The sequence below is a fragment of the Hyaena hyaena genome, unplaced genomic scaffold (assembly GCF_003009895.1).
Source record: "Hyaena hyaena isolate Hyena2069 unplaced genomic scaffold, ASM300989v1 scaffold_690, whole genome shotgun sequence".
Lineage (NCBI taxonomy): Eukaryota > Metazoa > Chordata > Mammalia > Carnivora > Hyaenidae > Hyaena > Hyaena hyaena.
The window spans coordinates 1,022,267-1,034,689 of record NW_024081323.1 but is presented as its reverse complement, the minus strand read 5'-3'; the positions used below and the strand labels follow the sequence as shown (position 1 = coordinate 1,034,689).

General features: G+C 34.1%; 1 protein-coding gene across 1 annotated transcript in view; it reads left to right on the top strand.

Moving 5' to 3' along the window:
* The window catches only part of LOC120220363 (D-ribitol-5-phosphate cytidylyltransferase-like), a 145,672-nt gene that overhangs the window by 18,934 nt on the left and 114,315 nt on the right, over positions 1 to 12,423 (top strand). The window contains exon 3 of the mRNA XM_039217444.1: positions 4,176 to 4,307. Coding sequence (XP_039073375.1) covers positions 4,176 to 4,307 — 132 coding nt within the window. The remainder of the gene's footprint in view (positions 1 to 4,175; positions 4,308 to 12,423) is intronic.

Genomic DNA, 12,423 nt, shown 5'->3' with positions numbered 1-12,423 from the left:
CACAATGTAAAGTATATGCTTCAGTTTCATGGGATTGGTATTAGGAAATCCATCTGCTAGAGATTTTCTTCTGTTTTTCATGATGTCATCAGGCCTTCCCATCTGGTAAGGAGAATTTTGAGATACATCCTACTTTTTCATGCATGAATTCTGTCAACCTTCTATACATTTCATAAGGTCCATATTCATATTTGTTTTTTTTAGTTGATTATGTCACCTAGTGCAATATTAAGCACACACACCAAAAAGGACCTTTATTATGCTCTTAGATTTTTACTACATTTTTTAATTTACCTATAATTGAAGTACTTGTTACTTAATAAGTAATATAGTTTGATGATTTGATGTGATAACATAGGCAATTTGTAGATGTATAAATAGCTTTTCTAAAATTCACTTCTATGCACAGTTTTCTTAATTCATGGAATCTTTGGTGAATAGCATTGGCCTACTGATTTCTTTACATGCCATTATCTTTTTTATTTCCAAGGAACTAGGGTGTCTTGTGTCTAATTGATCTTTAGCTGGAGTGAAAGTCTTCCAATCCTTGCTTGACATTTCATGATTTGGTGAGAACTTAAACTATTGTGCTTTGTTTTTTAATTCGCCATGTGTTTTTGCTATAATACATGGTTATAGTAAGAAAAAAAGCTTCTATGTGATTGGTAGATGAGGAAGTTAGGTCCATATAATTTGGAAGTGGCATCAACTCATATACAGCTTTTTCTAGATAAGAACAGCCAGAAAAAGAGAAATAAAATTGTAACCAGCAATAAGCTGCAGCACTGGAAGCAGAAGCTATTACAACTTTGTTTTCCTTTTTAATTTGCTTGATTGATATATCAGTTTCTAAGAGAAGTGCAATAAAACATGTATGAGAAGCCGTGTTCTCATAATTCTGTCAAATATTTTTTCTGTGTGTAGTCAAATCTGTGTTCTTAGTAATAAAGTTATGATTATTATAATATTGTTTTCTTTAGTATGTAGTATTCCTCTTTATCTGAATTAATAGTTTTTGTCTTAAGCTAAAGTGAATCATATTATAACATGATTCTTTTATGGTAGTATTTGCAGGGCATGTTTTGTTCATCCTCTTAACATGTGCTTTTCAGTATAGTTTGCCTTAGGTATTTATCTTAAAACTAGCATATTGCTAGATTTTTCTTTAAAAAATCCAATCTGATACTATGAAAGAGTAAATGTTTTTAATTTATGTGTATTACTTTTATATTTGAGACTTTTTATACAAGCTTATTTTGTTACTCCTGTTGGCCAGTTGTTGTATTTACTCCTATAATTTGCTGAATTGATACACATAATCCTTTTCTCCCTCTTCTAGTTCTAAGAACTATAAAATGTAGTTGTATATAGCTTTAATTAAATACTATTACTTTTTAAAATATGCATAATTAACTGCAAGTTAACTCAGTGTATCTGTCCTTGGTGTAAAACAAAAAACAGATTCAGCACACTTTACCTATTAAACCTTTTCATTCAAATATAATTTATTCTTGTCGAGAATTTAGTTCTACCACTTTTAAGCTCCCAGAGTTACTACATTTAGGCTCTCTTTTAGCACACTCTTTTAGGAAAATTGAAAAATGAGCACCTGCTCCCAGCTCTGACTTCACAGGGAGGTTCCCCTGGCAGGTGCACTTCCTCCTGAGCCAAGTTCAATGGTAGCTTTACATTGCATAACTCCATTCCCAGTTGTATCTATCATTCCTTCTCCAATTAATGCATTCCCGGCATTTCCGCTCTTTAATTTCTGTGCATTTTTAAATCTCTATGGAGGCTGTAATTATGAAGTATAATGGTCTTGTCTTTTCTGCTCCTTGTGCTATTTTTCCCACAAACCCTTTGTGTACTCCCCCCTTATTTTAATGTGATATTTTTCAGAACTGAATATTTATTAGGAAGACTTGTATTATTAAGTAAGAAATGTCTATCTGGCTTGTTAACTATCTAAGCTAGCAGTGAGGTTGTCCGGGTTGTGCGTTGCAAAACTCCAGGACATTCTATTCACATGAAGTTTGTTGGGTAGGGTAGTTGCTGGTATTTCATGGTATCTAAATAGTATGAATAATTACACAGTTAAAAGAGTTAAATAGTACTGTGAGGCTTGTAACCTCAAACAGCAGCACTGTTCCTCAGTCCAGATGGTATGGGGCTATGTAATGATCTGGCAGTATGGGCCCAGGAGAGGGTCTTAGCCTTGGCCAATCTTCTAGCTTTAGATTCATAACATGACTGCAGTTTTATAAATTCCTTTTGAGTTAGGGGAATTATGCTGCCTTTTTTTTTTTTTTTTTGACAATCCTACAACCAGCACTTGTAGCTTCAGACAGATATTATAAACTCACAAGACTAGAAGATGCCTTTGGCACTAGTTTGTGCAACATTATAAAAGACTACATGACAGGAAAAAAGATGAAGATGGCCATGTCTCTTCAGCTTTAGCTCTTGAGCTCATAATGTCACATAAGTTATAAGGACTGCCTTTTACCTCCCCTCCCCCTTTTCTCCCCTACAGTGGCTTCTAAAGGGTGAGGGAAGGAGGTTAGAGGAGGTGGTATGTGAGTCATCCTTCTAAAAGCCTCAAGCTACAAATAGGAACTAGTATCTTTTGAAACAGCTGATAGATGTTAGCTTCCTAGGTTTCAGCTAGGGCAACACCTGGTTCCAAGTTCAATTAAACTGAAGGGAAGCCTAGCACTTATAGTTCATTCACAATTATTCCAGCCTGGCTCTAGTTCACCCCCCTCAAATTATGTTTGCTGTAAGCACTGTTGCCTGATAAAAAAAAATCTGAAATTTCATCTTCATAAGGTTTCAGGGAATCACTGCTGGGGGAGCTGGATCCCTTGAGCCCTGTGAGCTCAGGATCACAGGGTCACATTGTCTTCTCATCAGCCATTCAGTGTATAGTAAAGCCTGAGATTCTTTCCTTTGTGCTTTTCATCTTCAGTTTCTTTGTGTTTTTGTTTTTGTTTTCTGTTGTTTTTTTGTCTATTCTTTTGGTTTCTTTATGGATAGAGCATTTTTAAGGAAAAATGTGTTTATTGTCACTTTAGATTTTAGGAGGAAGCAATGATATGTGTATGTCTTCAGTTAAATTTACTGAAAAGTTCCAAGAACTAGTTATTGAATATCTACTGAATTAATATACATACATGTCCTATCATAATTCTCTTTTAAAATGGCTATTGTTAAGTAGTTTTTCCTGGAAAAACAATATGCAGTCTTGTGGGTAAAAACTCAGTACCTTGTGTTACAAAAAGAACATAGTAAGATTGTGTTGTGTATTTTCTGTAGAGTGTGTTTCTATATCAATGAATGGAGGAATGGAAGGGATTAGTATAAGAGTTTCCAAGTGGAGTAGATTTTAAAATGCTTCTAGATAATAAATACATGTGAGTGAACAAATTATAAATCTTGAGAGCTATAATTCTTGATACTGTGAAAAATATAAATATTCCCAAGTGTTTATTTTGTATTTGCATTTGTATTTTATTTTGATATTATTGTGATGTGGATATTTTATGTCCCACAAAAGACAAATATTACCATAAAACTTCAATAATTTGAAGAAAAGGAAGCTCACCCTGAGCTCTTTAAAATTTAAATGAAAAATAATGTTTTAAAGTAGTCATTGGAATAATTTCCTGAAAAATATTATGTAACATTGGAAAAAATAATAAGTAAAATTCTGTATTTAAGCTAAGACATAGATGACTTACTAGAATTTGAATTATCACTTTGAAAGGGGTTCTTCTAAAGAACTATGAACGTAATAGAGCACTTCCTTGAATTTTATTAATATAGTAATTGTTTAATAGGTAGTATTTCTACCTAGACTTGTTGCTATTTATAAATTAAATTGAATGAATAGTTGAAATCATATATTTTTTATACATTTGACTCTAACACAAGTGGAGATAGAATATTAGCATTTTTATAATTTCAACATCATGTTCTCACTGTTTATTGTCTTTGTATTTATAAAGGAGATTCATGAATCTTACTGAGCATTTATGGCTTGAGATGCTTATCTAGAAATTGACACAAACTGTTACATATTATAATATTTGTATTTTGAGCATTTTAATATTATATTTTTCAAAGCAAAGTGAAAGAAATTGTATTCTAATATGACCTTTTATATTATTTTGCAGGTACATTTTCTTGATTATAAATCAGTACCTTTTGATCAGAAAATGGAAAACCTAATGCAGATTAGGGAATATGCAAAGGAAGTGAAAAAAAGAAATATTTTATTATGTGGCCTTCTTATATGTTATCCACAGGTAGGTGAAATTTTTGTGTCAGATTTATGCTCTGTTCACTACTGTTTTAAGGGTGGAAACTAGATTTCTTGAAAGCAAAGATATATTAATAATTAGAAGAATTTTGGCTGGAATGTTATTCATCTATTCATGTTCTGTAGTAGGTAGAATCTCTCGATTCTAAGGGAATAATTAAAAAAAACTGTTTTGATTAAGAAAAAAAGTAAAATTGGTGAATATCTTATACAAGGTAGCCCTCATGGAATGACCAATTTAGCAAATAAAAAATACAGAATATCCAATTAAATTTCAATTTCAGATAAACAATAAAGTATCTTATGTATGCCCTAAATTTGGAATTCAAAATTTGAAATTCAAATTGAAACAGACTTTTGTATTTAACTGAGTTCACAACTCAACCATTTGTATGGTTTGAAATAGCTTGTTTCTTTTATGTGGTCCTAAAAATGTTGGTGATCAGGTGTTTTTTTTTTAATTTTTTAATGTTTTATTCATTTCTGAGAGAGAGACAGACAGCGTGAGCAGGGGAGGGTCAGAGAGAGGGAGACACAGAATCCAAAGCAGGCTCCAGGCTCTGAGCTAGCTGTCAGCACAGAGCCAGATGAGGGGCTCACACCCACGAACCGTGAGATCATGACCTGAGCCCAAGTCATATGCTTAAATGACTGAACCACGCAGGCGCTTTGGTTTTTAATTACTTGAAAGCAGTGCCTGGCATTCATATTAGAAGAGGGCGTGGTATTTAACCAGGGAAGAATTCTTATTGTCACTCTTTTAAAACTGGAAAGTTAGTTAAGCTGAAGGCAGAATCAAATAGCATTATAGATTCTTAGTGCAGAGAAGTGCTATTTAAATCAAATTATTTGGAGAATCTATTAGGGAAGATGGCTGTGCCCTTTGTGCATAGATTGCTTTCACAGAAATGGCAGAATGCTTTGTAGTTTTTTTAGAGATACCCCACAGGAATCAAGAAAGTGAAATGGTCCGTGGAGGTTTTAATGGTGTGGAATAAAAATGACTTGGTATTGACTGTCTAAGGAATGACAGGCATTTAAAATTATATGGCTGATGAATAACAGTTATTGTTTGTGAGATATTTAAGGTACCTGTTTAGCCTGAAGGTAATAACATTTCTTTTGAAACAAATGGATTTTAATTAAATATAAGGACCATCTTTTAGCCAGTTCCTTGGTTTCCTTTGAGGTGGTTTTCTTTGCTTCCAAAATCTGTAAGCATGACCTTCAGTTAGTCATTGAGAATGAGGCAAAGCTGAATTTACTTGGGATCATGGAAGTGCAATATGTTAGTGCTGTAGGGGTTAGTCAAGTCAGAACAGCCAAGGCCTAAAGATATACACACACTTGCCCAAGGATAGCACAAAACTGGCAGAGTAAGAATAAGAACTTGGGCCTGTATCTTTGTTCAAGAATATTTCCTCTTCACTAGATTGTCTGTGGTTGTACTCCAGATTATTATGGTAGGAATAGTAAGTTCTTCCTCTTGTGCCATGCAGTGGAGTCATGGATACACATGACTAATGCTGTCCTATCCAGATATAAAATAGAGTTCTTTGAGAAAAATCTCAAAAGCTACAAAGTGGTAGAGCACACAGTCTCTGGGACTCTCTTGGCTAAGCACAAAGAGTCTGTATGCACTGTAGTTGACATTTCAGCAGAGAGTACAGTCCAAATGAAATACAGCATGCTTAGTGAAATTTGAATTTCAGATAGACAATAAATTTTAGTGTATGTCAAAATATTACATGAGATATACATAACAATAAAATTCCTTGTTATTCTGCCTGGAATTTAAATGCAACTGGACATCTTGTGTTATTTACTAAACCTGGTAACCCTTGTAGAGTTCGTATTCACAACAAAATTGTTCACTTCTTCACACCTGGCATGCTCTACATATCAGTGGAATGGAGTTGCCTATCTGTGTGACTCTGTACTTGTGAAGGCTCTGTGGTTAGAAAAGTGGCCTTGTTGAAAATGAGCAGCCTTTCTGACCTACTACTTTGTATCTGAGCATTATGGTTTTGGACCTGTTAAGCGAACTGTCTACTTAGCTCTCAGGAATGGGAAAAAGATGACCCTGCAAGGCTTTCAAGATGTGTCTCTCATCATTTTAGGAAGCAAAGATAGCTTAATTAGATGTTGCTTTTTTTTTTTCTTAAAAATGTAATAGTGAAGATGATTCAGATATGTGAGAACACTTAAAATGCAGGGTTTATTTTTGTCCTTAAAGACACAGGTGTCAGCTGGCTGTTATGAGCCCAACACACGTCCAGTGTATAATTCTGCCTTGAAGAGCATTTACCAAAGGACCTTGGGATTTTCAAAAGATAACCCATTAAAAAAGGGCTATGGTTAAAAAATTGGGGAAGCATCAATGAATAGAGTTAAACAGATGTCGTCTATGATGGACTTCTCACACATCCTTAATATACTGATGAACATTTCATATTTCCAAATTGGCGACAAATGCAATGCTATTTTTCACTTTCTACTGTACCTGTTTAAGCACAGACAATTCATGAGGCTAATATTCTCTATATGAAACTTCAAGAAATAGTCCTCATAAATAGGCCATGTGTAAAGAAAGCACTACCTCTGGACAGTGCTTTTTTTTTTAATTAACTTTTTTTCTTTTAACTTTTACTTTTTACTTCAGTACTAAGTTTTTCCACTTAGTTAAATCAGTATCTTTAATTTTGAGTGCCTACTTGACAAGTATTCTATCAACACCAAGGATATGAAGATTTGTAAGGTGGAACTTTGGTCACTGTTTAGTGAGAAGTGTTGGTTTATACTTTCCATGGTGCTGGCAGACATAGCTTTTTTGTAATGTTCATATGTTGAACTTTGTTCCCTAAACAAATCTGTCTTGATAACATTAGGATTTTTTCATACATAGTTATATGTGTCCTTTTCAGTCTCTGATCTGTGAATCCTAGATCAGTGAAATATAGAAAGATTTTTAACCAGCTTTCATAAGACATAGCATCAAGAGTTTGTTTGGATAGACTCTCCATTTATTGGTAACTCCTCCTTGGAGGAAAGAATGCAGTGGCTTCAGTATCTGTGCTGCATATATGGTCTTTCTAGCTTAAAGAAGACCTGTGTTGTTATGTATGTAGCATCTCTGGTAATGTAGATGATATGGACTGCTTGCCAGCTCCTTCACAGGGTTGACATACATGACAATTGTAGTTAAGTAGAATTTTGCAAGTTTTTTTTTTTTTTTCCTTCTTAAACATATGATGCCCTTAAGCCTCTATTTGTCTTTGTGTAGAGTTCTACATATGTAGGACATTCTGTGTTTGGTGAACTCAAACTTATTAGTTACATTTCAGTCGTTTATCTCTTTGGATCTACAATATATCCTATGATCAATTAGCCATGGTTTCTTCATAATTGGACATTTACAGTCTATGTGCAACTTTAGGGAAGAAATTGATTTGGAAAAGGATAATGATTGATTCCTTCTTGATTATCTGTAAATGTTCTACAATGTTATCTATGATCAATTACTGATAATTGCAGATAATTCAGATAATTACTGACAAATGCCAACTAATTATATATTATATATTATATATATATTATATATTATGTTTCAACTAAATTTCTCCATATATTTTTTTATTGATGTAAGAAATTTTAACAAATGCTTTGCTTACCCCTAGATATGCTTCATATGTATGCATTCTTTTCTGATCATAGAGATACCATTTGGTAAATTACAGAATATCTTAGTTCCTTAGCTATATCAATGTAGTGAAGAATGAATTAGCTTTTTCCAAAATTGACTTTAAAATATTCTGCTAACTTCAAAAAATTAGTCCCTTAAAAGAAATACTTTATGATTTCATTCATATGTGGAATTTAAGAAAGCAGACGAACATAGGATAAGGGAAGGAAAAATAAGATAAAAAACAGAGCGAGAGGCAAACCATAAGAGACTCTTTTTTTTTAATTTAAAGTTTTTTTTTTTTAATGTTTGAGAGACAGAGCCTGAGTGTAAATGAGGGAGGGGCAGAGAGAAAGGAAGACACAGAACCGAGGCAGGCTCCAGGGTCCAAGCTTTCAGCACAGAGCCCAGCACTGGGCTCAAACTCAGTAACCTCGATATCATGACCTGAGCCAAAGTTGGACGCTTAACTGACTGAACCACCCAGGCCCCCTAAGGGACTCTTAAATATAGAAAACAAACTAAGGGTTGCCAGAGGGGAGGTGGTTGGAGGATGGGTTAAATGGGTGAAGGGCAATAAGGAAGGCACTTTTTGGGATGAACACTGTTACTTGTAAGTGATGAATCACTAAATTACACTCTTGAAACCATTATTATATTGTATATTAATTAACTTGGATTTAATTAAAATTTAAAAGAAACAGAAAAATAAAATAGATTCTTTGTAGGTAGCTTCAACTTAGGCTTATGGATCAAGTGGCTGGCTTGACCATTTATATATTAACTTTTCTGACTTTATCATTGAGTGATCTGTTCCTTAAGTTGTAAATAAATAAGGAAAGATTTTAAATTTATGCTCTGGACTAGAAGTGTAGCATAAAGTTGGCCCTTAAAATTTGTTTCGTGAATTTAAATCAAGTCCTGTTCCTCTTTCTAAAATAACCTTACAAGCATAACTGTGAATAATTAAAACCAGGTTTTATAGCTTAATCTACATAAAGGACCCTTAATCCCCTTTTAAGTATTCTTTGAAATTTATATGTAAAATATTACTCTTCATCATTTTATTCTAAGTTTATGATGCAAGTTAACATTGAAGTCCATGATATAAATTGTGTCTTTTGGCAACCTGTGATAAGTATTTGAAATCTGTAGGTGATAAAAAAAAGTAGTGAAGTTATAGACACTTAATATTTCTGGCATGAACTGTTGAAGCGCATAGTTCAGAGCTTTCAGTCTTTGTTGAAGTCTAAAATATTTTTGTCATGTCATGACTTTGTTTTTTAAGGCAAACATTTGCAAGTATATTTAAAAAATATTTCTTATAATTGTCAATAATATATAAACTGTTTTCCTGAGTTCTGTGAGCCAATTCTAGCAAATTATCAAACACCAGGAGGTTATGGGAACCCCTGATCTATATATAGCATGTTGGTAAGGAGTACACATGACCCTGACTTGGATTGGCATCTGAACTAGAAGGCAGTCTTGTGGGAATGAACCATTAACCTGTATGGTGGACATTGTTTCACCTTAAATCTGTAAAGAAAATGTTGTGAATCAGAGCCCCCAGCAAATTGACAATAGACTTATAGCATGAAAAATAAATTTTGTTGTTACTGTAGTACAACTTAAACCATACGGACCATTTCACAGAAGGAGCTTCTATGTTAAAAAGATATTATTTCAATGATAAGTATCTTTTTTGTTGTTGTTATATAGACAGTACACCCTCGAATAATCTACTCAACTGAATTTTGCATTCAGCTTTATCCACCACAAAGATAGCATGAAACATCTTAGTAGATACTTTTTTTCAAGTCCAGATCTAAGATTTGTACACTTTGCACTTGTTTGAGTGTTCTACTGGTATTATAGGAGGGAGAAATAAATTTAAGTTGTTTCAATGAAGTCACATTAGGCCCAGCTGATGACTGATTTTCTGTGCAAATGGCTTCTAAATACTGGTTCTTGTAAAAGTCCTTAGGTGACAGTATTATAGTCACCTGATGAATTTAATAAATATAGATTCCTAGCCTATACCTTAGGGATTCTATTTCAGTAGAGCAAGAATACACCTGGGGCCTCTACATATTTCACAAGCTCAAGCCCTCATGAAAGTCTTAATGTGAACCAGGTTTGGATGACACTCTTAGGTCAGTGGTTCTTAAGTACACTGACATACTAGAATCAACTGTTGACCCTCTTTAATCTATATAGGACTGTCACCTCTGTGAAGGCCCTGGGATACCAGATGGCACAATGGAATGTTGAGATGAACATGAGTAAGGGAGTGAAGAATGACCATTTGAAAAAGTTTCTCAGCCAACTCTGAGATCATCTCTTCTTGTTCATTAACAACAAACATTCTAAGCACTCACAGATGATCCAGTTCATAGGGCGATTCTATTAGTGAAGTTCTTAGTTATAAACAAAATGTTTCAGTGGTTGTTAAAAAGAAAGTTTTATTTAGTTCATTTTGTGTCTTATAGAATTCCTGAAGAGTCACGAAACCAAGTTTGGATACCACCTAGCCAAGAACAGTGCAGGTGGCAGAAATACTCAATTGCTCTGGGACGGTGCTAGTAACAGTGCCTTCCTTCACGTACTTCATCACTGCTCCTGGGTGCATATGATGCTAGGGAAGCACAGGTAGAAACTCTGCCATAGCTCCTACAGAAAAGACAAAGTCTTTGCCCAAACCTACTTTCCCAAACATGGTTCCATGTTTCTGGAACCATGCCAACCTGCTCACTGCCAACTTCTAAGTCTCTTAGATGTGCATTGCAGAATCCATAGAATTTTGATAAAATGAAATCTGGGGAAATGTAGGTTCTTTCCTCTGTAGTCTCTCTAGCATGTGAATGAAAGTTGCGATATTGTTGAAGAAGGTATTAGTTGAGTCACTTTGCAGTATTAGCCCCACCAACCTAGGTCATAGAATCTTGTTCTAGGTTGAAATCAGAGTACCTTTAACACGTTATATTCACTGTCAAGGGTGTGTCATTCACCTTCATCCAGGCTTTCATGTGGTGTCTTAATATCACAATTTACACATTTTTAAAAATAAAATTTTACACATAAATTTTTTGACAATAGAATTTGTAAATTCTGTAAAATTTATAAAGTTCTGAACTAGTTTTTTATTTAATGTACACATTTTACGTGCTCAAGGATTTAGAGATAGAAGCAAAGAGGTTTATGGTTAAAGGGTTTTCCAAAACTATTAAAACTGATTATTTCTTAGTTGGAATTAGCGTCATCCCATCTAATTGAAACAACTAGCCATATGATGAGTTAAATACGATTGTCCTTTTCTATTGCCTGGGTTTTGAAAGATTTGTATGTACTGTAAAGGACATTCAGAAATTATTCTTGTTGATGAATCTCCTTGTCATTTACTCCAGCTAAATTCATAATGAAACATTAAGAATGGTCTGAACAGGTCAAACTGCTGTAGGATACTTTTGTGCCAAAAGACGTGAATTTGTAACATACAGTTGTTATTAATCTTTCCCTCTTAACTGCATCCCATTTGGTCTCTGTCCTCTAGACATGAGTCATCCTTTAAGTTTGCATGATCATTTAGAGAACACATAGGTGTATGCTATCAAATAGCACAACACTGTTGTTTAATGATAATCTTGGAGGAGGTTAAACTTAAAACTCCACTTCCCACAACAAACAATTACTCGTAGTTTAACTGGGAATTATTTACTGAACACACAGTACTTTCCATGGCATTGAATCATGTGGCATGCACACCAAACATGCTGTACCAAATCTGTTTACAGAAACCCAGAATACCCTGTTCGGAGTAATCAGGCTTTTTTGATGTGGAAATGTTTATGAGACTAAATATTTTTCACTTTCAATATTGTTTTGGCTTTTAATGTTTAAACTTAGTCATTCTTCGGGAAAATATGAAGGTCATAAAATATAATGTGTCTTCAAAATTGTGTGAGATTAAAAAACAAAACTCTTTTTAGAGAGTTTGGATAGCTTACTCAGCTTTATTAGAGCGACAGTAAGCATTAATACTTAGATATAAATAAATGAAATGGCGTAGTAGGTACAAACTTCTACAGATCTCCACTTATATTTTCAGAATAAATGAAGCAACATTATGAATGAAAATGGCCATGGAAAACTAATGCACTAATTCTTTTAAATAAAGTATTAGTTACCTATTGCTGCATAACAAATTACCCTCAAATTTAGTGGCCTAACATAATATTTATAATCTCACAATCTCTGTGGATTCACCTGTTCTGGGTCTTTCTCAAGACTCAAGTCATCTCAAGGCTCCACTGGTAATGATTTGCTTCCTAGCTCACTTATCTGGCTGTTGGAAGGAATTGGGTCTTCTGGGATGTTTTGCACCCAGGCTTCAGTTCTTCCCAAGCTTGTGGTTGGGGCC